Raw genomic sequence first — 26,367 nt, forward strand, 5'->3', positions numbered from 1 at the left:
AGGTTCTTTAGTTCCAAATAACCATCAAAGTAGCTGGAAGTGGAGGTGAGAGAGGTCCTGAGTTCAAGGCCCAGAAGTACACAAAACCCAAACAAAACCACAGAACAAATTGTATTTTGTCACTCACTTCAGCTTTTAACATTGAAAAGTTGCCTCAGAGTTTCTGAGATCCAATTTAAGTGATCTAATTATGGTGGGAATCTGTCCCAGTATTTATTGGCTTAAAAGACCAAACATTTATTATTGCACTGTTTTGTGTCCAGAGCTTGAGAGGAGTGTAGAGGGATGCTTTTTGTTTAGGGGTTTTTATGTAGGTCACAGCCATGATGTCAGCTAGGGCCTGGTTCTCTGAAGGAATTTCTGGGGCAGGGGGTCCTTTGCAAGATGGCTTTGCTTATTCACATGACGCTTGGCAAGAGGGGGAGCTCTATGCTGACGTCTCAAGTTGCCTCATGACAAGTATCAGCTTCACCTTGAACAAGTGGTACAAATGTGAATGAAAAAAAAACCCCAAAACCACCCCTAACACCCTCCCTGCAACTACCAAAAACCTGTAAAAAAGAAAGAAAAAAAAATAGGGAAAAGACAAGCTCCTATTGGGTCATGCCTATAATCCTAGCTACTCAGAAGGCTGAGATCTGAGGATCATGGTTTGAAGCCTGCCTGGGCAGAAAAGTCCCCATGAGACTCTTATCCCCAATTAACTACTCAAAAAACGGAAGTGGTACTGTGGTTCAAGTGGTAGAGCACTAGCCTTGAGCACAAAGAGGCTCAGGGACAGTGCCCAGGCCTTGAGTTCAAGCCCCACAACTGACAAGAAAAGAAAAGGGGTGTGTGTGAAGTTATCAGTGCATGCTACAGTAGAGAAAATCTTGTAGATATTAGACCAAATAAAACCAGTCACAAAAACCCATGTTTATGAAATGTCTAGAAGAGGCAAGTCCATACAGAAATGAGTAGATGAGTGGTTGACAGGGTCTTAGGGCATAGTGGGGAGAAGGGAATTGGGAATGATGCAAATATGAGATTATGGGAAAGGATGGAAATGTTTCCAAACTAAGTAACAGTGACTGATTGCACAATCCTGTGAATATATAAGAACAGTGAATTGCATACTTTAAATTGGTGAATTTAACCCAGTAGGACTTATTTTTTAAAGCAACTCCTAATAATTATTAGACACTGTCCTTGGAAGTTACTTGTCATGTCCCTGCCCCTGTGTTAGAAGCACATACCTAACATCCAGCCCATGCTGGAAGAGAGGGACGAGTCTCCACTCCTTGAAGATCATCAAAGACCTCTTGGGCAAAATTTAAACCCACCACAGGGACCAACCAGCTGATACAGGCCTGGCTACCTGCATTCATCCAACTATCAGCTCTCCTAGACCATGCCACCTGGATGACCTGTTTACTCTTAGCCTTTGGTTTCCTTGCTTGCAAATGAGGATTGAAATAGTAATTATTTCATCAATTTGTGAGTAATACACCAAATAAAAGGCATGCGGTAGAGTTCTGAGTCCTCAGTAAACAGTGATAAACATTGCCTGCCTTCTCCTAGGCTGGGGTCTGGCCTGGGGCCTGGTTCCTTGTGGCACTGCCTATGGTAGGGAAGGAGCTCAGGGCTGGGAATATGGCATGTTTGAGGCCGAGTCCCAGAGGACTTGAGTGGTGGTAGGGTTCAGCTAGTGTCAGATGCTGACTGCGTTAGATTCAGAAATTTTAATTTACTGGCTTGCCTGGGCCCTACAATTTGTTATGAACAATACACAGCCATCTAATTCATTAAGAGACCTGAATATTAATTGATTGGTTTGTGCTGAGTGGACTGGAAGACTTCTGCTGGCCAGAGCAATGTTTCTGGAAGGAAAACTAGGTTGGGAAGTCAGGTTGACATCATATTTCATAGGAGGCACAATCAAAGAGGCCCACCAGTCATCCCTTGTCCCCCTCCAGATTTAATTCATTTTGCTAACTCTGATACCCTCTGCAAGGTGCCCTGGGAATCTGCAGCTCTCTCTCTGTGCCCAGAAGAATTTGGGCCTGTTGCTTTTCTTCTTGATTTTTCTCAGCCCTAGGGGACCCTGTCTGTCCTGACTTGGTTTTCCCTTGGGCCCCCGTTCCCTGGGGTGCTCTTGCAGCCTGTGTTGGCTCGGATAGCTGTGAACCTTTGCAGATGGGGTTGGCCATCTACAATCCCAAGGGAACTGGCCTCTCTACACACCCCCGAGGAGGATGGCTTTAGGCACTTTAGCTTGAACACTTCTGGGGGCTCCCATGGGCCATATTCCAAGTGTGGAGAAGAAATTGGACTAATGAAGAGGCCAAAGTCATAAAGGGCCACATCCTGCTGTGGTATTGTCCAGCCCAGCTGGAGACCCCGAGGATTCAGCCTTACTTCTCAGTGGTTCCTCTCTCTAGAGTCAGTTCTTGGGCAACATCCATCTCTATGTTGGTAAGGAGAGCCCCGAAGGGTTGCAATAGTAGTGACTTGCATTATAGGAGTGGCCTTTTGGAGACCTGTGGGCTCTCCCAGGAGAGATACGGGAAAGAGTCAGGCAGAGCTCTGGCCTCCAGAACAGGCCCTGGGCATACCCCGGACACGGAGCCTAAAGTGAGGTATCGCCCTTCTCCACCTTGGCGGTTCTTGCTCCAGTGAGGATCTGGGGCTAGATGACTTCAGAGGCCTTGGACATTTGATGGAGGAGAATGGTAGGGGTGAACAGAGGGGATGGATGTAGCCCAAGGGAAGGTCTCACTCTTTATCTACCCTGAGAACTAACTAGAGAACCTGGAGCCTGGTCTGATGGCTTGGTTTTTATTATAAAAGGGGTGGTGGTGGTGGTGAGCCTTTGGTTTCTGTTATAAAAGGGGGATGAGTCTGCCTTGCCCCCCCCACTCCCCGAAAGCCTATTGTTCAGGGCCTGCAAGGGCAGCTTCTAGGAGCTTGCAAACTCATCTGAATTCTGACTCTGCCTTCCCCCCAGTCCTCCACTCCAGCTCCAGCCTCTGTCTTGTTCACATCCCTGTAAACCACTGGAGCCCTCCGAGGGGTCTCTGAGGGTTCGGATTGGTCTTCCCTCACTCAGGAACACAGGCAGGATCCAGCAATTGTTTCCCATGGGATTACTGGCCATTTATGTTGGGAGACTTTCTTCTTCTTCTTCTTCTTCTTCTTCTTCTTCTTCTTCTTCTTCTTCTTCTTCTTCTTCTTCTTCTTCTTCTTCTTCTCTCCTCCTCCTCCTCCTCCTCCTCCTCCTCCTCCCCCTCCTCCTCCTTCTCCCCCTCCCCCTTCTCCCCCTCCCCCTCCTCCCCCTCCTCCCCCTCCCCCTTTCCCTCCCCCTCCCCTTCCCCTTCCCCCTCCTCCTCCTTGCTCTCCCTTTCTCTCTTCTCTTTCGGCAGTACTGGGTTTGAACACAGGGTCTCAAGATCACTAGGCAAGTGCCCTAATACATGAGTCATCTCGCCAGCCCTTTTATGCTTTTGATGGTGATGATGATAATTGTTACTATTATTTTCAAGTAAGATCTCGCTTTTGCCTGGGGCTGATCTTGTATCATGAGCCTCCCCCAGAGCTGGGATTACAGACATGTGTCACCACACCTGGCCTGGGAGACTTCTTGATTTCTAGGAGAAGGCCATTATTAGGTCATTGGTGTTGTACAATATGCCATGGTTCCCAGAGCTTTGGAAATCCAAACGTGTTTGGGCCCCAGCTGGCTTTGCACAATATGTTTCATTCCGAGCATAGATGTTGTAGGGTTGGTGAGATCTGACCATTCCTGCTGGCCTTGTCTTTTGCTAAACCCCTCTCTTCCACCTTCTCCTGGGAGTTGCTGTGGGAGTCTTCTCAGTTCTATGGAGCCCCAAAGTGGCAACTGCTCAGGCCTTGAGATAATCATACACTGGATTCTTGTGGAAGCTTTCATCTGAGGCCTGCCTCAGCCTGTGGCATTATCCCATCACAGCTGGCGGATGCAGGCTCCTCTGTCATTAGGTCCCACCTCCTGGCTGTGGACCCTGGGGACTTGAGCAGGGGGGAAGCCAGCCAGGCTGGAACTGGAATGGGCCTTCTGGGCTTCGGAGCCCTGTGTGCTGTGCAGGAGCGCAGTAGGGACTCTGCTGAGTGGGAGGGTTGGACGAGGGCTTGCTGGCATCTGAATGGCTTCTGACAAGCTGATTCCCACAGCATGAGGATGCAGGCACTGCCAGGTCACCATGGCTGGGTGACTCATGCAGAGTTACGAGAAGCTTTCCTCCTTCTTTGTCTCCAAACCTCGCCTACCCTTCCTCCAACCAGCAGCAGCAAAGTGCAAGCCGCAGTCACCAGCCATGTTTGCTTCTGGTTGCAGGGAGGGAGCTCTCTTTACAGGCAGGGCTGGAACTAAGGGAGGTGACTGCTAGGCAGGGTGTTACAGATGGAGCAGGTACATGCCTTCTCCTTCCCTTTCCCCTTTCCTTTCCCACCTGTGCTAGCTTTGAACAATGCTTATATCTCAGCCTCCTGAGTAACTATAGCATTACAAGCATGAGCCACCAGTGTCCCGTTATCATGTTATTTTATTTTCCTTTTTTTTTAATATATATTTGTATTTTTTATTTTTTTTTTTGGCCAGTCCTGGGCCTTGGACTCAGGGCCTGAGCACTGTCCCTGGCTTCTCTTTGCTCAAGGCTAGCACTCTACCACTTAAGCCACAGCGCCACTTCTGGCCATTTTCTATATATGTGGTGCTGGGGAATCGAACCCAGGGCTTCATGTATACGAGTCAAGCACTCTTGCCACTAGGCCATATTCCCAGCCCTATTTTATTTTCCTTTTATTTAAATAAAATCAGGAAATGCCCAGAGAAAAAGGATCTCACCTGGCCCCTCATGTTTCGCCTCTTTTCAGCCCCTGGTCTATAATTTTCATATCTTCTCCTCCCATTCATCATTCCTTCATTCACACATGCATGCATGCATGTTTCCCTCAAATTTCAGTCTCTTTCCTCAAGACAATCCCCCTTTTAATCTGATGTGATTTCAGAACACACACACACACATACACACACACACGCATGCACACACACACAGAAGGAAAGAGATTGAGAGTGAGGGAGAACGTATGTTTTGTTTTGCCATGTATCCCTTTCACAAACTTCCAAACAATATTTCCAGGCCAGGCCACATAGAACCAGCCCAGCCCATCCATTCCACAATATAGCTATAGATGGTTTATGTTAATTTTTTTTAGAGACAGAGTCTATTTGTAGCCCAGGCTGGCCTCGAGCTCATCCTCCTGCTGCTTCTTCCCCAGTGCTGGGATTACAGGTGTGCATTACTATGCCCTTCTATATCAATTAACAGACTGATCAGGTCTTTGCAATGTTTCCTGATTTCTAGCCATGTGTGGTGCCAGACTTTGTGCCCTGGTGTGCAGTTTATGTCTGATAGGGAGCTGGGATGAAGGTTGATAGCCTGAAGGATTTAAATTGCAGCCGATATCACCAGAGAGCCCCCTCCAGAGACCCCCCCCCACTTCCCTTGTATGGCAACACTGCTGCCACCCGCAAGTGAGCAGAAGCTCGCCACATCTGGCCTCCTGGGTTGCCTTGTGCAGGAGTGAGCACCCTGGCACCAGAGCCAGGGCTGGAGTTCCTGCCAGGGGGCGGGGAGGAGCTGGGGGGACTGCCGAGGCCCCTTCCAAGCAGCCCACGGACGTCTGTGAATGGCTTCACGTGAACAAGTCACTCCTGCCACGGCTACTCCATTTCCCGCACTAGGAGCCGCAGTGAGCTTGTTTGTGTTGTTTCCTTAGGCCAGCTGAAGCTGTGTATCGATGCCCAGGATCGGGTTCTGCTGCTCCACAGTGAGTATGGCATGGGTAGGGCAGGGAAGGGCTGCTTCCTCATGCCTGGAGCTGGGGGCAGGGGGGGCACGGCTTGGGGTCACTAGGCTGTTCCCCAACAGTGGAGTCCCACCCTGTGTCCAATGACAATGGACATCCACCAGGGCTGTCTCCACAGACTGGCCCTTGCCCTGTCCCCGGGCACTCCAGGAGCCTCTGTCCTCGGCGAGTGGCAGCAGGACCACAGAGGGCTTCCCTGCCCCCTAACCTGGTCTTGCTTCCTTCCTTCTGTCTCCTCTCTCCCTCTCTCATGTCTCCATTCATTGATGGGCAGCACAGTATCATGATTAGGATCTCAGTCTCAGGAGCCAGCCCACTAGAATCTGTGCCCTGGCTCTGCTACTTTGCCAAGTGACCGTGCATAAACCCAGGTTTCTCCTTTGTCAAATGGTGGGGGTAACAGGAAGCATAAGGCTGGCTTGTTACAAGGATTACGTGAGTTCATATTGGTGAAATGCTCAGCGCATCGAAAGCCATGTGTGAGGCTCTGCTAAATAAAATAGAAAACCATTTCTTTCCAAACTGGAGCTGGCTGTGTGGTAGGGGCTGGGGCTATGGAGGAAAAGCCCCTACCTGTGTCTAGGTGGTGCTGGCGGGATGCCAAATAGGGTTTGGCACACTCCATTGTAAATGTGGTACAGGCTTAAGCCAAGGAGAGAAGCTGAGAATAGGGGACAGTTTATGCAGAAGGAGCAGCCACTGCAAAGGCCCTGGGGCCTGAGAGGTCATGATGTATTGGAAGGGATTTTATATTTTTATATTTGTTCTGGCCATTTATCCATTTGGTCTTCCTTCTGTCTAGCATGTAAATAGCTACCAAATTTCTTTTTTTCTTTTTTCTTTTTGCCAGTCCTGGGGCTTGGACTCAGGGCCTAAGCACTGTTCCTGGCTTCTTATGGCTCAAGGCTAGCACTCTATCTCTTGAGCCACAGCACCACTTCCGGCCTTTTCTGTTTGTGTGGTGCTGAGGAATTAAACCCAGGGCTTCATGCATGCTAGGCCAGCACTGTACTGCTAAGCCACATTCCCAGCCCTAGCTACCAAATTTCTATGGTGGCCTCCACTGTCTGGACCCTTATCTTTAGCTCAGGAGGCCCCAACTTCCTTAGCTCTTGCCTCTACTTTCCTGTTCTATCCAGCGACTGGTATCTCCATAAATTTATCCTACTTGACCATGCCTCTGTGCCTTTGCACAAGGAACGTACTATTCCACATGCCTGCAGTCATCTTCCTCCAAAAAGAAAAGAAAAGGAAAAAATAAAATGAAGAACACTTCTTTTCTCTGCTTTTGCAGAAATATGGCTACCTCCGACATTATGAAGCCTCAGGAAGGAAGGCTCATTTTTTTTTCCTTCTAAGACCCACCCCCCACCCCCCACCTGCCTGGGCTGTTTGTGGCTTCCTGTGTTACATTCTTACCACAGCCTGGCCATACAGTGCCACCCTGGGGGCTGGCCTCTGCACCGGGCCGGGAGTGCCCTAAGGGTGGGGTCAGGTCGGCCTCCCTGCTACTGTTGGCCCAGAGACTCCGGAGGTCACCAGGCCTGGCTCCTGCCCTTGTGAGGCGGGTGGGTACAGGCAGGAACTGTAACTAGGATACAGGGCAGAGCAGACCTGCAGGCGCCCGGGGGTCCTCTGCTCCTGGCCTGAAGGGGCCCCTGAGGTGACGTTCCCAAGAACCAGGAAGGAGGGGGGTGTCTTTGCTTGCAGGTCCAACTCCAGCTGTGCAAACAGTTTTTGCAAAGTGCATCTTGGCTGCTCTGGCTCCATTTGTCCTTCATAGTTTGCTTTGGCTTGTCCCCAGTGGCGGGCCCTCCATCCCTTCCAGCGTATCCCTAACTCCTTCCTTTGGCTTCCCAGGCTGCAGGCCACTGGGGGGCTCCATGGGAGCCAAGCCCTGGGGTTCCATCTAAGCCAAACACAAAAGTACACACAGGCCCAGGCTCCACCAGGCCCACTGTCTGATTTCTGTGGGTCTCAGGCACATAGGCTGCCTTTGTCTTTCATGATCCAGACTGGCCCCTATTGCACTCTCATTTCTCCCTTTAGCTCTTCTTCTTTTATTTGTCAGCTATTCTACCCGACACTCTAGACCCATGATCTCATTTAATGAGCAGGACCATCATGTGAAGTACATGTTAGCATCACTATCTAGGGAAGATTGGCAAATCCAGCCCCACAGAGGCAAGAAATGCCACTGAAACACACGCTTAGTAAGTGGTGAGATTCACATGTGATCTCTCTAATGCCCCAGCTTGCATCCTACTGCCCGATCACGGGGCAAGGGAGGTTCCCAGTGCGGTTCCCCCCTCCTGGAAGGCACTCTTGGATGGTACCAAGAGCCAAGAGACATGCGTTCTAAATCCAACTGCCATTCCCAGTGCTCTAAGACTTGGGAAAAGTTTCTTAGTCCTTTGGGACCTCTTGTAGCCGCCTTTTCTATTCAAAGATGGGCTGGACTCAACACATTATTAAATTCCCTTCCAGCTGTGAGATTCTGAGAGTGGAATGTATTCTGTAATTCCATAACTGTTACTGCAGTAGTAGGACACAGCCTACTACTCACAGACAGGCTTTGTATTAATTTTCAGTTCTTTTAATCACTGTGTGTGTGTGTGTGTGTGTGTGTGTGTGTGTGTGTGTGTTTTCCCATGCATTGATTCCAACTTTGAATTCTCTTTTAGTTATAGAAGGCAAAGGCCTGATGAGCAGAGAGCCTGGCGTCTGTGATTCCTATGTGAAGGTATGTGATGGGGCTAAGAGTGGGGGTGGGGTGGGGTATTATCGGGGAGAATGTCACTGAATTAGAGCCCCAAGGTCCCAGTGCAGCTGTGGGTTTGGGGCCATTTGAGGTCATGAGCATTTGGGCCCTGCCACCTCATTCATCGTGTTCGTGAGCATTTATTAGGCTCTAGGCTAGGATAGATCCCTTCCTTTTGCCTTTGGGAAGAGCTGGAACTTTTTTATTTTTTAAATTTCTAACTTATTGGCCTTTAAAAAAAGATGATTTGTATTACTTTTAGGTAGTTGTACAAAGGAGTTGCTATTTAACAAAGCAGTTTATGAATACCATGTATCTTGACCAATGTCACCCTTTCCATATCCTTACTTATCCCTTCTCTACCTACCCCTTTCCTTTTGTAAGATATACATTGGATTTTTTTTTTTTTTGGAGGGGAGTGTCATGGGGCTTGAACTCAGGGCCTGGGTGTTGTTCCTGAGCTTTTTCATTCAAGGTTAGTGCCCTACCACTTTGAGCCACAGCACCACTTCTGGTTTTCTGGTGGTTAATTGGAGATAAGAGGAGTCTCATGGAGTTCCCTGCCCAAGCTGGCTTTGAACCACAATCCTCAGATCTCAGCCTCCTGACATGCTAGGATTACAGACCTGAACCACCGGCACCCAGCTACATTGGATTTTTTTTTTTTTCACTCTCTAGGCACTTTCTTTGCCACTGAGCTACATCCCACCCCTATACTGGATTCTTGACTGTGTTCTTCCCTTCTCCTCTTCATTTGTTCATCCCTTCCCTTTTTACTTTTTTGCCAGTTCTAAGGCTTGAATTCAGGGTCTTGTGCTCTCACTTACCTTGTTTTGCTCATAATGGGAGCTATCACTTAAGCCACATCTCCAGTTCTGCTTTTGTGCTAGTTCATGGGAGATGAAGTCTTAAGGACTTTTCTGCCTGGGCTGGCTTTGAACCATATGACCTTCTAGGTTTCAGTCTCCTCAGTAGCTAAGGCTACAGGAGTGAGCCACAGGCAGCTGACAAAGAAGTAACATCTTAAGGGTGACCTTGGCCATCCACACAAGTGGCACTGTGAGCATGCCGAAGGCTGGGATGTAAGCCCTCTGTTGAAAAGCAATGTCTTCACCTTCTCCCCCCAAGCTAGAGGGCAGGATGGCCAGGTTTGGGCAGCAGAATGGAGAGAGTGTTTTGAAGGTTGAATGCTCATGAAATTAGAGACCCTGCACCAGTGAGGATGTGCTTGTGAGGAAGTCAGACACCAGGCAAAGGCGAGGGTCTTGCTTCCAGCAGGAGCCACAGGCCAAGAGCCTTGCAGAAGGTGTCCATGTGGTACCAGGTGTGGACTTGGCTCCCACCTCTATGTTGTTCTGAAGCCCTTCCCCGCCAAGGGCCTGGAGAGGTGCTTGGATGTGAGTAGCCTGGACATCCCAGCTAGAGGAAGAACAGCACTGGGAAGTGGGGTAGTGTATACAAATGTAATGACTCACATCATGACCTAAACTTAGGAAGGGAATGCCTGGGGGCTGCGGGGATTTATAAGAGAAGAACCATTTGATTTTAAAGGAAAATTCTCATTGTGTGTGTGTGTGTGTGTGTGTGTGTTGGTTATGGTGCTTGAAGTCAGGTCTTCATACTTTGCCTTGGCCTTTTCATTCAAGGCTAGTGCCCTACCACTTGAATCACAATTCCATTTTTTTGGGGGGTTAAGTATAAATGCAAGTCTCATGGGTAATCCTCAAATCTCAGCCTCTTGAGTAGCTAGGATAATAAGAGTGAGCCACCAGATGCTCATTCTTTGTGGCCTTTTAGCTAAGATCAAGTGTGGAAACTTGATGGGGAATAACTGATAATAGTTCTGGCTGGGCTTGTGGCTGCCATCTTGGATGGTGGTACCACAACTCCAGAGCTTCTGGTTCTGGGTTGCCTGTTCCTGTCCAGTACCTGGCAGGACTCCATTCTGCCCTCAGTAGAGGCTGGTGGGTGTGAAGGATGCTGGAAGCTTGTAGCTTAGAGATGCCCAGAGTTAGTTGCTGCGTTTAGGGGATTACATGTCTAGGAGGTCAACAAATACTTTTTTTTCCCCCTTCCAATTCAAGATCTCTTTGATCCCCGATGACAATGGAATACCATGTCAGAAGACGCAGATCATTCCAGACTGCAGAGACCCTACTTTTCATGAGCACTTCTTTTTGTAAGTGTCTGGAGCAGCTGGGCCAGCCCTTGAGAGGAGAGGGGTGGAGGGGAATATTTATCTGGAAACTGGTTGCCAGATCTAGAACTAGATCTAAGCAGAAAAGTACTGACTTCTAAAGGATGCCTTTGTTTTCTCTCTCCTTGTGTCATTCACCCCCCTGGCTGGAGGCCCAGGGTGAGGTCCACATTGAGAAGTAATCACTTGGCTGGGTCTCATAGTGGCATGCCCAGCCCGGGGCATGCAGCCCCTGGAACGTGTGGGCAATTTCCCACTGTGCCTCTGGCCAAGTCTTTGCCTTCAGCAGAGGGAATTTTCCGAGTGGACAGCGGGACATTTAGCCTTCCTATCGTCTTTTGTAAATTTAAATTTGTAACTTCTTTGGGCCCAGGCTTCCTCGTTTTTAAAGTGAGGCTAATAATAGACCCATCTTGGGAGCTGGCAGCTATAAATGTGAAAACGCCTAGCAGCGTGGGAGACGCTGTGATTATTTATTTCTCCCATTTCTGCACTCTGGGGCCAATGGGAAGGTCATGGTCATTGGGCCTTTTCCTATTAGTGATAATTAATCATAATGTTTTGGGTTGTTCCTCACTTCACAAGGTAACTTTACAAATTATTTTTAAAAATTAGAGAATGTAAATGATCAAAATGAAGAAAATACCTGTTAGTTGTACTGCTTAGCTCTGCCGAGTGTGTTTGTGGGGCTCCTTTCATTTGTGTGGGTGTGGAGTTCTGCGCATGTTTACAGAATGGGATTGTTTTATAATGGTGTCCTGTAACCTCTTCTTTGTCCTTTAACGATGTAATGTAAACTCTGTTCTGCACGTAAGTACTTATCCCCCCTCCCCCACAATTTGTAGTATAGGTTTTTTGTTTTCTTTTTTAAACCAGCTGTTCAGGATCTTTCCAAATTTTTGGAGTCATGGCCAACTCCGTGGGTCTGGCCCGAGCTTGGCCCTCCTAACACACTGATCATCTGATTTGCTTCCTAGTCCCGTCCCAGAAGAGGCCACTCACAAGCGTCTTCTGGTTACCGTATGGAACCAGGCCGGTGCAACCAGGTGAGGAGCTGACCTGAGCACATTCTGGATAAATGAGTGGTTGCCACTATGCTAAACTGCAAAGGCTTCTGTGCCTCCGCCCCCCAGGTCCCCATCATTCAACCTTGTCATTGGTGGGCATTGGCTGAGTGAGCACTTAGTATCAGCAAGGCAATGCATTGGCCAGCAGGGGTGCCATCCAGCCAATACCTGGGCCCTGCTCTCAAGGGGCCTATGATTCAGGTGCTGTGTGGAGATCAATTATAGTAACAACATGCACCTAATCCGCTCCACAGGACTGCGCACCTTGTGAAAACGAGGCCTGTATCTTAGTCACCACTGTCTAACAGAACTGCGTACAGGAATAAAAGAAGGAAATGAGTCACACGGACAGGGAGGAGAGGGCAGAGGGGAGCTTGCCTCGGGGCTAAGCTGCTGGGATTTTGACTCTGGGCAGAGGTGAAGGGTAAGGCCAGGAGAGAAGGTTGGGAGGTGTTCTGTGCAGGACACAGCCTGGAAGGAGGCAGGAATATGTAGGATAGGCCCAGGCTGCCACAGGAGGTACTTTTAGGGGGCGGAAGTTTTGTGTGGAAGAATCCAAACAGGCTGATCTTGTGGGTCAGGCAGGACATAGGAGAGCAGATGAAGGCAGTAATGACAGCTAGTACAGAGCAGGGGTGTGGAGGGGGGAGGAACAGGGAGGTGAGTAAGAGAGAAAGGATTGGCTGCTAAGGAAAGAGGAGAGGGAGCAATTAACTTCTGAGGCCCACTGTGAGCAGCAGGGCTCCGTTAGCAGAGATAGCCTAAGGAATCTGGAGGAATGGGGTGGGGGAGCAGTAATTTATCAAGCAATTACAGAGCTGAATGAGACTGAAAAGGGGCTTCTGTGAATAAAAGGCAGTTCAATTCATCTGTGTAGACCTGGAAAATGTTGGATGCGTGTGTGTGTGTGTGTGTGTGTGTGTGTGTGTGTGTGTGTTTAGGCCTAGATCCCTTGTGCAAGCTAGGCAAGCACTCTACTAATCCCTAATCCCTGAATGCTTTTTAGAGCCCTAATTTTTATTAGCTAGTGTACTTTTAGAAGTTTGGCCCCATTTAACCTTCAGAAAGAAGTATATTTATTTTGATTGAGCATCTGCTTTTCATCATAATGTTCATGAGACTGTAGACCTTGTCTGTTCATCCATCTATCCATCTATCCACCCATCCACCCACCCACTCATCCATCCATCCATCCATCCATCCATCTATCCATCCACTCACCATCCACTAATCTATCCATCCATTCAACTGACATTTTCTACCACCAACACTCCAGGTGCTGAGGACTCAATGGGTCTAATCAGAGACCGTCCCCCGGTTACTGATAGAGACTTGAGAATATAGTTGAGAAAGAGCAAGCATTTGTGGGTATGATCCTTAATCAGAGCTTGACATAGTATATTACTGAGGTTTTGTTGTTTTTGTTTTTGTGCCATGCCTAGGCGCTGTCTCTGAGCTTATTATTATTTTCTTTCTCTAAACTAGTGCTCTACCACTTGAGCCACAACTCCACTTCCAGCCTTTTTTTTTTTTTTTTTGAGTAGTTTATTGGAGATGAAAGTCTCATGGACTTTCCTGCCCTGCTGGCTTCAAACCTCGATCCTCAACCTCAGACTCCTGGGTAGCTAGGATTACAGACATGAGCCATGTGTGCCCGTTTGTTTGTTTTTTTTTTTTTTGTTTGTGAGGTAGGGCCTCTCTTTGTAGGCTAGGTTGGTCTCAAACTCTCAATCTTACCCTAACCTGCTGAATTATAGGCATGCACTATCATACTCAGTTCACAGATGCACTTTGTCCTGAGTTTTCTGAAGATGAAACTTAAGGTAAGAAAGCTTAGTACCTTGTCCCAGGTCACACAGGCAGTGAACAGTGAAGCCAGGATGGGAGTCCAGGCAGTTGGATCCAGCCCTTTACTCTTGTGCTTTGTGCACAAGCAAAAGGAGAGAAGAGAATCCATTAGAGCAGAGGGGACATGAATAGAGGGGGGAGTGAGGAATTATTTGCTGAGAGATTTTGTTGGTTGTGGAGGTCAAGTGAAAGACAATCAGGTGGCTTTGTAGTTATCTCTGGAGAAGGGTTTCGTCCTAAGGGCTTGTGGTTCACAGTCTTGTCTGTGTCAGAATCTCATGGGGGCCCTTGTGAAGAATTCAGGCTCCCCAGTGCCACCTCAGATGAATGAGCTCCAAATCTTCACGGGTATGGCATAGGAACCTACATTTAAAGGCACTGTTTTTCCACTGGGAAGCACTGGAGGGAATTGAGCAAGGCCATGATGATGTACAACCTACATCTGCAGTTGTAAGGGGTCTTTGGGTGAGAGAGATGACTTGGGATAGAGAAGAGGGGAATAGGGAACCAGGAGCTATTTGGAAGACACTTCCCAATACGTAGTAGTACTTGTAGGCAGGGCACTGGTGGCTCACACCTGTAATCCTAGCTACTCAGGAGGCTAAGTCCTTTGAGGGTCACAGTTCAAAGCCAGCCCAGGCAGAAAGTCCATGGGACCATATCTTTAAAATAACCAGCAAAAAGCAGGCTAGAGGCCAGGTGCTGGAGGCTCATGCCTGTAATCCTAGCTACTCAGGAGGCTGAGATCTGACGATCATGGTCCAAAGCCAGCCCAGGCAGGAAAGTCTGTGAGATTCTTATCTCCCATTAACCAGCCAAAACCTGGAAATGGAGCTGTGTCTCAAGTGGTAGAACACTAGCTTTGAGTACAAAAGCTCAGGGACTGTGCTCAAGCACTGAGTTCAAGTCACAGGACCTCCCCCCCCCCAAAAAAAAAGAAGCAGACTAATGGCATGGCTCAAGTGGTACAGTGCCTGCAAGTAAGCTGAGCAAGTATGAGGCCCTGAGTTCAAGTCCCAGAACTGCCCAAAGAGTAGTTATTGGTTATTTACTATGAGAGCAAATGGAGAAGTCCAAGATAGTTCTTGGGTAGCTGGTGGTGACCTCTAAGCCAGACATATTTTTAGAGAGGAAGGTTAGTGGGCTTTGTATATAGTGAGATGCAGGTCCCAGGAGAAGAGCCAGGTGAGAGCATGGGGGAAGAGACAGAGAGGGAGATGGTGAGAAGGAGAGGGAGAGAGAAAGAGAAAGAGAGAGACCCATTTGTGCTTGGGAGGCCTGCGTGGAGCCATGACCTTGAAAGCAGTGGCTGAAATTCTGATCAGATGGGAAAGCAAGGAGCGGCAGGGACCAGGGGTCAGGACCTGCCCTGGAAGGGCTGGGAAACCCAGAGGAAACCCCGAAGGAGGCGGTGGAGGTCTCTGCAGAGAGGCAGCGGGATGCCCAGCAAGCTGCTGGGGAAGGCAAGCGCTGAGGCCTTGGCTCGGAGGCGTCCTTCCCGCTGCAGGAGCAGAGCCAGCGAGCCGGTCGAGCTGCTGAAGGCGTCCGTCATGCAGGTCACGTTTCTGGAAGGGAAAGTGAGGCCGGGGAAAATGAGTCAGCCCCCGGGGAGGCGGCGTGACTAGGGCAATGTCTCCACTTGTTGCCTATTTTGGGAAAGTGAGATTCCTTATTAAATAAAACACAGCCAGACTCGTGGTCACAGTCCCAGCCCAGAGCTCCAGCGGGACAGGGCAGGCTCAGACAGGCCGGAGCTGTCAGCAGGAGGAGCCCAGCCTCCCTTCAGGCTCCGCACTGGACTCTCCTTCTTGGACCCAGCTGAACAAGAAGGTCTCTGAGCTGGAGGAGATGGACAGGGAGTAATCGCAGAGAACGTGGGCAGTGCCAAACGCTCCCGAATCAAACTGTGTTCTCTGAAAGACAGGCATTCAGCTTAGCAACATGAAAGACAGTTGCAGAAGGAAGGAGGCATTCACCGAGCTGGCCTCTGTGCCAAGCACTTCCTATATACTACTTCATTTAATCCTCAGAACTACCCTAAGGGATAGGAGTCATTATTGTCCCTCTAAAGGCCTGGCTCGAAGTGATACAAAATATTCACCAAAGCACTATTGTGTGTGGACACCAAGCACAGACTATGCATTCTCCAACCCTCACAACACCATTGGAAGGGTGTGTTACTGTTGCTTTTCACAGGTGAGGAAACAGGCACAGAAAGGTTATGTAACTTGCCCAAGGTGCCACAGCTGGGAAGCAGAGAAAACAAGTTGCAAATGCAGGCAGTCTGGCAGCAGGGCTGTGTACTTGCCAACACATCACAGTACGCTCGCAGGCCTCATGAAGGTGATAAATGACTTGGAAGCCATGTTCTTTCAGTGTCAGTGGCTTGCTGTGGTTTTGATCTTACAGAGGGCAGTTTTATATAAATCATCTAGTCAAATATATGCTATATGATGATAACATGGTGTGTGTGTGTGTGTGTGTGTGTGTGCATGCTGGTCCTGGGCCTTGAACTCAGGATCTGGGAGCTGTCCCTTGAGCTTTGCTTAAGAATAATGCTACCACTTGAGGCACAGCTCCACTTCTGGCTTTTTTTTTTTTTTTTTTTTTTTTTGTTTATTGGAGGTAAGAGTTTCGTGGACTTTTTCTGCCCTGGCTGGCTTTGAACAGTGATCCTAAGATCTCAGCTCTCTGAATAGCTAGGATTACAGGCATGAGCCACTGGTGCCCAACTTGAGGTGTACATTTTGGAACTGGCAGGAGATAAGAGGGAAACATGTAGTCCACGAGTCCTCAGATCTTCCAGTGATGGCCATAAAGTCATACAAGAGAGACATGAGGATGTGCAGAGAAGTTCAGGTGGGGGGTGGTGGGCATCAGCGTGGCCTGTTGAGTACCGCTGGGCTGAGGAGAACCTAGTCGCCAGGCTCTACTCTGTTGGCTCCGAGGCCAGGGCCCAGACTCCTCCCAGCTCTGAGCCTCAGTTTCCTCATCTGCAATATGCAGTGCCCTCTAAGGTTTATTTCAGCCTAAAGGTCCTGTGGATCTTTTAAAATTATAGATATTTTCATATGGTGGTTTGATAAACTTCAAAAAATTACAGCTATTTTAACATATATGTCGAGGTAGAAAGTCTCATAGAAGGCCTCGTGTATGCATAGCCCCAGTTCTGTCAGTTATCGATTTATGGACATATCAACTTATCTCACTGTGTCTCCACCCACTGTCAGTAGATTGTTTGAAAGCAAATCTCAGACATCACCTCATCCCATCTTATATCTCATCTCTCTCTGTGTATATATACATACACACATATATACATGCATCTATATCTATGTTTATATATACGTACTTACATGCATATATATGTATGTGTATATATATATATATATATATATATATATGTATGGGTGGCTTCTAAAGAAACCACCACAACATCATCATACTCAGAAAGCAATCATAACCCCTCAATAGCTTTGAATATGTAACTAAGCTATCTGGAGGTTCTGTTTGATGACATAGTGAAAGGCAAACTCAAGTTTCTAGTACTAATGATAGCATCTGCTAGAATTTGTGACTGGCCAGGTGTGGTCATTCATGTCTGTAATCTCAGCTAACTAAAGAGGTGGAGGTCGAAGGTTTGTGCTCTAACAATAGCCTCGATGAAACCACAAGACCCTATCCAAAAATCAAAGAAAGGATTGGAGACATGGCTCATGTGGTAGAGTGCTTGCTTAACAAGCATGAGGCTTTGAATTCAAGCCCTAGTATCATGGAGGTGGGGCAGGGGAGAGCTTGTAGCCAGAAAACAATCTTGTAGGAATTATAGTGGCATACACCAAGTTAAAAATGTGTGTGTATATATATATATATATGCACATATTTAATATAATATGATGCATAATTGATTGTATGATGTATAACCTGTTATACAGTATATAATCTACATTTACAGAGGGTCTGCTGTGTGTCGAGTCCTGTTCTGAGCTCTGTAGGCATCTTCTTTCCTGTGCTCGATTTTAGAAACAGACAGTGGCTTTGTGTCAGTGACAGATACAGAGTCTAAGGGGGGAAAAAAAGGAAAAAATAGGTACTCAAAATTAAGCCATCAAGTTAAAATTTAATTGAGATTAGATTGTTTAACCCTACAGTATGTGTCCAAAACGATCTTCCTCTCATTCTTTTTGGCTCAGCTCCTGGGGCCTCCTGCAAGCATCTCCATCCTAAATGACCTCTTGCCTCCTGAGCCTTTGGGATTTGTTGCCTGTGCTGTTCATCTGTCAATCTCACCCTGCCTTGTGGCAGGTCCTGTATGGATGGCTTGAACTGCTATTTAAGTTCCTGCCTGTTTGTCTTGTTTCCTTAACATTGCAAGCTCCTTGCCTAGCGCTACCTGCCGTGGGCTCGATGAATTCCCTCATTTGTCAAGCCTGGAGCACACCAAGCCTGGAGCTAAGGCCTTGGCAGTCGGCAGCAACAGAGGCGTGGTTCCGGAGACTCAGCATCTAGGGAAATCGCAGACCTCTCCCACATGAACCTTCGTGCCCCGCTTGATAAACTGGCAGGTTGATTGCCATATGCTTGGGCTGCTTGTAAAAGCAGCCCTCTTCCTCCATAGGGTCCTCAAGAGCAGCCTTCAGAAGGAGCTAATTGCAGAACACTCAGAGAGAGGTTCCTGCTCGTGGACATTAATTGTGACAATTTACTCTGCCTGAATGATCATGAAATCATCAGAGGCCCCTTAGCAGGAAGCAAAGCTCAAGGGATCCTATTAACCATTTAGCATTCTGTAACAGCACCAGGGAATAAAAATTCCACTTACTGAAGAGTGGGGAGAGGCAGCATTTATTACAGCTAATGCACTAGCCTGAGGATATAAAGCCTTTCAGCCACAGCCAGCACAAGAGCAGAGCGTACAGCATCTAGACGCTATCCAAAGGTCTCCGAATGTGCTAACAGGACATTGCGGGAGGACCTTGGCCAAGTCTCCACAAGTCCTGTCCCCAGTGGCTGTTCTATGAATGTCTGTTGCTTGTGCACTGGCTGCAGCTGCCGCCGCCACCTGCTAGTGCTACTTTCTCCTTTTCCCAAGAGGGAAGAATGCTTCTTTAGGGCAATGGGGTTGGGGAAGGTGGCTGAGGAGATGTTGCTTTACAGGGGTGACTGTGTTTGTCCTTGTGCAGTAGGTGTTTATGTGGCCTTGGGTGATGGGCAGGGAAGAGGGGGAGCAGATGGAGCCACAGCTGGAAGGCAGCTGGTAAGAGACAGTGCAAGGATACAGAGACCTCATGGCTATGGTTCAGAGCATGAACTGATAGACAGGTGGTTCTCTGTTGAGAAACAGGTGGTTCTCTGTTGAGAACCAGGCCCTTAGCATCCTTCATCCTTGTCCCTGACTCAACCATCTGGGAGAGCTAGTTAGGTCTTCCTTAGGATTCTCAGGTGGTAAGTTGCCAACCTTTCTGGAAAATCCATACACTATCCCTAGCTTCTGCGGGGGGGCAGATATGGGTGAGGGTTCTGCAGGGTCCCTGGAGACCTTTCTCTAGGCTCATCTATCTGGGCTCCACCTTGGACTGAGTTTGGATCCTCGGTTCAAGACCTGGAGTCCAGGTGTCAGGCAGGCTCTTTGGTGATGGCTGATCAGAACTACTTGGGGCCCTGAACCATAGAACAACCAATCCTGTGGGTGGGGGTGTGGGGGACATTTGAGGGCATTTACTACCTAGCTAGGCAGTCATTCCAGTGTGAGCATTGATGTGTGTTCCACAGGACAACCCAAATCCCTTGCCGATGGGAGCCTTTCTGATGTCAGTCTAAGTATCCACGACGTCTCTTCATTAGTAGTTACTAAGCATGTCTATCAAGGGGAGTGACTTGGGAGGTGCAGTAAGAGTGAGAAGAACAGGGGAAATAAAAAACAAAGCAAATCCTAAGATAACCCACGAAGAACTCTAATGTGAAGATAAAGCAGGATGTGGTACATTAGAAGTACTTAAAGAAACATTTCTACCGCTTTTTTTTCCTGATTACAAAAGTAGTGCTTCTTTCAAAAATGCAATGACAGTATAAACTCAAAGGAAACAAAAACCCTTAATGATCCCCCTCAACCATTGTAAATCTCTGTGTGTGTGTGTGTGTGTGTGTGTGTGTGTGTGTGTGTGTGTGTGTAGGACTTAATTAATGATAGACTGGTAGACTTTCTTCAACATGGCAGGTCTTTTTGCATGCTATTATTATGAAACTATGTCATCATTATTACAAGCTGTCAGGTGTTAATCGGTCCTGGATTAGTAGAAAGTCTTCAGGAATTCTGGATTCCTGTTAATAAAGAAGGCCAAGCTCAAACTCTATTCCTTGCCACAGAGTGACACTCTGTGAGCCTGAGCTTGGCTCATGCCGGCCTCCGCTGCAGGCAGCCAGGTCAGATGGGTCATGGGGACTTTTGTGTGTTGGGGTGTGCTTGGGACTTTGCCTGCAGCCATCTAAGAACTGCTTGGGCCCTTTCTGGACCTGAAATGAAGATTCTTGAACCCTGGCCCCATACCTTTCCTCTTGTTTGAGCAGTCTCAGCTCAGGTAGGGGCTCAGATTACCTGTGAGGACCAGCTCTCCCATCCCCCTAGCACTGAGACAGTGAAAACACCATGAGGTGGTTTTCAATTTCTTTTTGTGTGTGTCTGTGCCAGTCCTGGGGCTTGAACTCAGGACCTTGTACTCTCACTTGACCTTTTCACTCCAGACTAGCGCTCTGCAACTTGAGCCACACTCCCCCTTCCAGCTGTTTAGGTGGTTAATAGGAGAAAAGAGTCTCAACAGGTTTTCCTTCCTGGACTGGCTTTGAACCAAGATCCGAAGATCTCAGCCTCTAAAGTAGCTAGGATTACAGGTGCCTGGCTGGTTCTAAGCTTTTGTGGTGGTAGAGCAAGTACTGTGCCAAGGCCTAGGATTCTCGGGTTTCCTCCAGACTAGACTACTGGCTAGACCTGTGACCTTGGAAGAGAGCCAGCTGTAAGACTGTTTCCTCTGTAAACCCAAAAGGACTCCTTTGTGTCCACCTTGAAACAGGAGAAGGACAGAGGTGGGACACTTAATGGTGGAATCGCTGGTTTGGGAAGGTATGGTACTGACTTTGTGTTCTTCCCCCAGGCAACGTGCACTCATCGGCTGCATGAGCTTTGGGGTGAAGTCTCTCCTGACTCCAGACAAGGTGGGTTCTTGGGAAGCTTCTGGAGTGTCATCTCCCTCAGGCCTCCCCTGGAAATCCTTGAGTGGAACTCCTGTCTGTGACATGGTACCCCACCAACACTAGACTTGTTATCAGGCTGGCTGATGGTTTGGGTCCAAGGCCTGGCAGGAAGTGCTGAGTCTAAGATCTGCTGTGTAGGATGTTGAAAAATGTGTGTGTGTGTGTGTGTGTGTGTGTGTGTGTGTATGTTTGTGGTGTGAGCGTGTGCATGCACATGTGTGTATGTGCGTGCATGCAGAGCACTCCTGGCCTCCCCTGGATCAAGGTCTGGCTGTAGAGGCTGAGGGCACAGCTCTGTTCTTCAGGCTAGGAGAGGACCTGGAATCTGGAGACCTTCCCACTTGGTTCACCAGCCCTTCTCTACCTCTACTCATTTCTGCACCCCAACAGGAAGGTGGGAGCAGGGGAGCTATGCACACCATTTGCACATCCTTAGAACTATCCCGGCAGCCTTCTGCATGGCTCTGCTATAGTGAAGTGGGGGTGGGGGGAGGGGTGGTGGTGGCTGTGTGTGAGTCCTCACGATCTCCTTACTGTGGCCTCTGCCTCATTCCCCTGGGAAAAGGGCCTCAGGATGCCTGCATTTTGGTCTTTCCATCGTGTGTGTGTGTGTGTGTGTGTGTGTGTGTGTGTGTGTGTGTGTCTGTGCTCACTAGGACTTGAACTTGGAGCCTTGTGCTCTGCTTGCTTGCTCATGGCCAATGTTCTACCATTTGAGCCATCTTGCTAGTCTACCATTTTGCTGATTAGGTGGAGATGGAGTCTCTTCAACTTTTCTGCCCAGATTGGCTTCACACCATGAAGACCTCAGATCTCAGCCTCCTAAGTAGTTTAGGATTACAGGCGAGAGACACCAGAGCCCAGTTCCCATCAGTCTCCCCCCCCCTCTCTCGTTGTGGTACACAAACATTTATTGTGCTCTTACTGTGTACGGGTTTAGTGTTGGGCATATCCAAGAGCCTGTGTACAATCTGGTGGGGGGAAAGAGCAGGCAGGCAAGCCTCAGTTATCCTCTCGGCCGAGAGACTGGGGAGGTTTGGTGGAGGAGATGGGCTCCGCGTCGAGCATAAGGAAGGTGTCATGGCAGCTTTGGGGAGCGGAGGCTGCTCTGTGTATGGGCGGCGGGGCGGCTGGTGGATGCCTTCTTGTGCCCTATCCTCTGCCCCTTTTGTCTGAATGCATCCTTTCTTCTCACGACAGGAGATCAGTGGCTGGTACTACTTGCTGGGGGAGGACCTGGGCCGGACCAAGCACCTGAAGGTGGCCAGACGGCGACTGCGGCCAGCAAGAGGTGTGTGAGCACCCCTCCAGTGCCCACCTAGGCCAACCCCTCCCCCTTCCTGTGTGGTAGTGTTGGTCCCCGTTCCGTGGTGCTTGCCTCCCAGGTACTATGAGGCTGCTGGGTCTGGGGACTGCTCACAGGCACCTGTTAGGATGTAAGCTGCGGGCTACACTTGGCCATGACGTTCTATCTGGTTGGACTTTCCTTGGAGAACACGCTGACCTGGTCCCATTACCCTCAGGGAGCCCCTCAGCACTGCTTTGCTGACATTGGACTGTCTGCCTCTGCGGGCAAGGTATTTAAGTTCTGCCAAGAGGTCTTAAAGCCCAGGACCTGGATTTCATGTCCCTTTCTTTCCCTATTTGTGTGCTTGAACTCGGGACCTGGATGCTGTCCCTTCTTTTTCCACTCAAGGCTGTGTTCAGCCATTTGAGCCATACCCCCACTTCTGATTTTTTGCTGATTAACTAAAGAGTCTCACAGACTTTCCTGTCCATGCTGGCTTTGAACCACAATCTTAAGGTCTCAGCCTCTTGAATAGCTGCTATTATGGGCATGAAACCCTGGCACCTGTCTTCAGTCCCTTTCAGTTCTGCCCTTCCCATATATAGCCCAGCCTTGGCTCCTAAGCCCCTTCCTGGCCCAAGCCTTGGGTATCACTGTATCCTGGAGGTTAGGAGTGGCCCACGCAGCCATATGGACCCATCACCAAGCCTTGCTTCCTGGGTTATCTGTACTTGGTTTTCACATGACAATAGAAACTAGTTTCTGGGGCTGGGAATATAGCCTAGTGGCAAGAGTGCTTGCCTCCTATACGTGAAGCCCTGGGTTCAATTCCCCAGCACCACATATATAGAAAAATCCAGAAGTGGTGCTGTGGCTCAAGTGGTAGAGTGCTAGCCTTGAGCAAAAAGAAGCCAAGGACAGTGCTCAGCCCCTGAGTTCAAGCCTCAGGACTGGCAAAGCAAACCACAAAAAAGTCTTATGGATTTTCTTTCCCAGGCTGGCTTGGAACTGCAGTCCTCAGATTTTAACCTCCTGAGTAGCTAGGATTACAGGTGTGAGCTACCAGTGCCCGGTCGCTTTCTGCTTAACCCCTTAACCCCTCATCTTAGATATAATCTTAACTTATACCCAAATCAAATAGTGTAAAACATGGAGAAGCAAATAATGCATTTATCCAGTTAACATACTGGCTCTGAAGAGGCTTCTGAACAAAATCAAACATGCCATGTTACTTTCCTAAGGAATGTGATCCTTGAACAGCAGGGCACGGAAAAGGAGAGGAGAGGCCATTGGGTTGTTGTAGTGTTGTTCCTATTTTTGAGTTTCTAATGAGATGCCTGTAGCTTTCCTAGTTCTATCCTCAGAAGACCTCAGTGATCTATTTTATCTTCAAATTTGAAAATAAACAATGAGCAGTGTGTGTGTGTGTGTGTGTGTGTGTGTGTGTGTGTGTGTGTGTACTGGGACTTATACTAGAGACCTAGGTACTCTTTCTATGTTTTCCTATCAAGCTGATGCTCCACCACTTTAAGCCACAGCTCTACTTCTGGCATTTGGGTGGTTAATTGGAGAGGTTCATGGACTTTTCTACCTGGGCCGGCTTTGAACCTTGATCCTCAGATCTCAGCTTCCCCTGAAGCTAGGATTACAGCATGAGCCACTTGTGCCTGGCTCCAATAAGCACTTTTATGTTATTGTTGGCTTGTTTACTGGCAACAAAGTAAGGTTACCTGTTTTTGTTTTATCTCTTTAATCCACTTGGAAATATCTTTAATGATTATTTGACATTTTTCAAAGAGCTAAACGATTTCCTAATCACTACCTACTAAGTATTCTTCTCAATGCCACAGTTTTACAAAGAATTTTAAAGAAATAGGTTACTGATAAGTATGCTTAGAATTTAGCATTTTAAATGATGTAGTAAAGGAAATAAGTTTGTGTCTTAACAACATCTAGTGAATTAACCCAGAAGTCTATGATCATGTAAAGCCATTTGGAAAAGAGAAGCTTTGCCTCAGACCAGCCAACTGTGTATGTTCTTCTTTAATGGATTAAGCATATCTAAATAAAATTCTGATGTATAGGGGGCTTTCTTTTTAGTCTCAGAGGGTTTAAGAACAGGGTTATTAAAGCAAACAAAAGCAATGTCTATTCATAATTCATAGACAAGGAAATGATGGTTAGATTGAACAAATTTCTGTTCCCAACTCCTGGCTTGCTTTTTCTTTTGCCAGTCCTGGGGCTTGAACTCAGGACCTGAGTACTATCCCTGGGCTTTATTTGGTCAATGCTAGCACTCTATCACTTGTGCTACAGGTTGACTTCCAGCTTTTGGGGAAGTTAATCAGAAATAGGGATCTTATGGACTTTCTTGCCTTGACTGGCTTTGAGCTGTGATCCTTAGCCCTCAGCCTCCTCAGTAGCTAGGATTACAGGTGTGAGCCACCCACATCTGGCTAACAGAAACTTTTCTGGGCTCTGCCACCTTGTAGATGCACTGCTGCACGTGCCAGGAGGTGAAGACACTGAGAATGGGGAGAAACTCCAGGTAGGTTGGGGGTAAACTCATCCGGGGCTGGTAGCACCTGAGCATCACTTCAGGGTGTTCTGATCTGCGTGTTGTCCTTGGTGTTTCAACTTGTGCATTCTGAAGGGCTTACGCTTGACTTTTCTAAGTGGTTATCCTAGCAAACAGATGCTTCTCTTGGGTTATTCATGATTATGGTGGAGTGAGGAGAGGGCCAGAAAATGGTGGCAACTAGATCCTACTGACTTTGGGCCTTGAGAAGCTTAGTCCTCTCCTTCCCTTAGATCTGAAGGCCCTCTCCCCACAATGTCATGGCTGAGTCAGCCTCCCGGGTTAGGCCTGCTGAGCTCAGGGAGAGGCTGGACTTGAGAGTGATAGATTCTTTTCCACGAGGGCTTTAAATCTGGACAGAAACTTCCCCTAGGGGTGTGGGGGAAATCTCTGCAATTCATCAGCTTTCATTGCAGAGCACATGATCCCTGATCTTCCCTAACAACTTAGAGAAGGAAAGATCAACTTCTAGCAATTGGTTAGCCTGTCAAGTGCTATTGTGAACGCACTCCACCGCTGCATTTTACAGATGAGGGGACACATGGGTGCACAGGCATTAGGTCACTGTCTGTAGTCACAGAGCCATTAAGAGGCAGAGGACTGCAGTGAGGTAGATGTAGCCATCTCCTGAGTACTCCGCATCATGCTGTCTCGTGTGTGTGTGTGTGTGTGTGTGTGTGTGTGTGTGTGTGTGTGTTCCAGATGGGAAGATACTATATCACCATATTCCATGACTTCTTATCTATAAGGGGATTGCAGTCTAGAAAATGTCTTCCTCTCATTGGCTCTGTTCAAGTGCTCCCCCATTATTCACAAAGCATTCACGCCCATGTGAACTTGGCTGGCAGCTGGGTACTGAGACAGAGTTGTGAGTCTGCCCAAGATATGGCTCATGTGAGGTGTCCAGTCTAGAGCTGTGCTGTCTGGTAGTTGCTGGACATTCACTGCTTGCTGCCTATAGCTATCGAACACTCCATTTGGCTGGCTCGTGGGACCCAGGAACTGAATGTCAACTTTCTATTTCATTGTAACTGATTTTAATTTTCATCTGTCTAGTCAAGGGCCACTGTACTATACAACACAGTATTAAGAGTAACAGGTCAGGGCTGGGAATATGGCCTAGTGGCAAGAGTGCTCGCCTCGTATACATGAAGCCTTGGGTTTGATTCCTCAGCCCCACGTACGTAGAAAACAGCCCATAGTGGCTCTATGGCTCAAGCGGCAGAGTGCTAGCCTTGAACAAAAAGAAGCCAGGGAGTTCAAGGCCCAGGACTGGCCAAAAACAAACAAAAAAAGAGTAACTTGCTTCAGTGGGGTAGAAAAGCCTCCTCCAGCTTCAGAGAGGTGCAAAGAAGCTCTTCCTCCTTTTCTGTGTGCGTGCTGAGCGCAGAAAGGACGGTGAGCCAGGAGCTATGTGGTGAAGTATGGGAGTTGTGTGGACGTCCGCACTGTAGGGCTCCTGCTGCTTTGGGAACATCCTGCTTCATGCAGGGT

The 26,367-nt window shown here is 48.2% G+C and overlaps 1 protein-coding gene across 5 annotated transcripts in view; it reads left to right on the top strand.

Moving 5' to 3' along the window:
- Rgs3 (regulator of G protein signaling 3) overlaps nt 1–26,367 on the top strand; it is a 142,461-nt gene that overhangs the window by 7,573 nt on the left and 108,521 nt on the right. For all 5 annotated transcript variants that reach the window (XR_007210043.1, XR_007210044.1, XR_007210049.1 and 2 more), the window contains exons 2-8: nt 5,797–5,847; nt 8,571–8,629; nt 10,732–10,826; nt 11,822–11,890; nt 20,908–20,968; nt 22,208–22,298; nt 24,788–24,843. Coding sequence is in view for 2 of the 5 variants with exons in the window: in XM_048339714.1 (XP_048195671.1) it covers nt 5,797–5,847; nt 8,571–8,629; nt 10,732–10,826; nt 11,822–11,890; nt 20,908–20,968; nt 22,208–22,298; nt 24,788–24,843 (482 nt within the window). In the remaining 3 variants the exon portion in view is untranslated. The remainder of the gene's footprint in view (nt 1–5,796; nt 5,848–8,570; nt 8,630–10,731; nt 10,827–11,821; nt 11,891–20,907; nt 20,969–22,207; nt 22,299–24,787; nt 24,844–26,367) is intronic.

The sequence above is a fragment of the Perognathus longimembris genome, chromosome 1 (genome assembly GCF_023159225.1).
Source record: "Perognathus longimembris pacificus isolate PPM17 chromosome 1, ASM2315922v1, whole genome shotgun sequence".
Classification (NCBI taxonomy): Eukaryota; Metazoa; Chordata; class Mammalia; order Rodentia; family Heteromyidae; genus Perognathus; species Perognathus longimembris.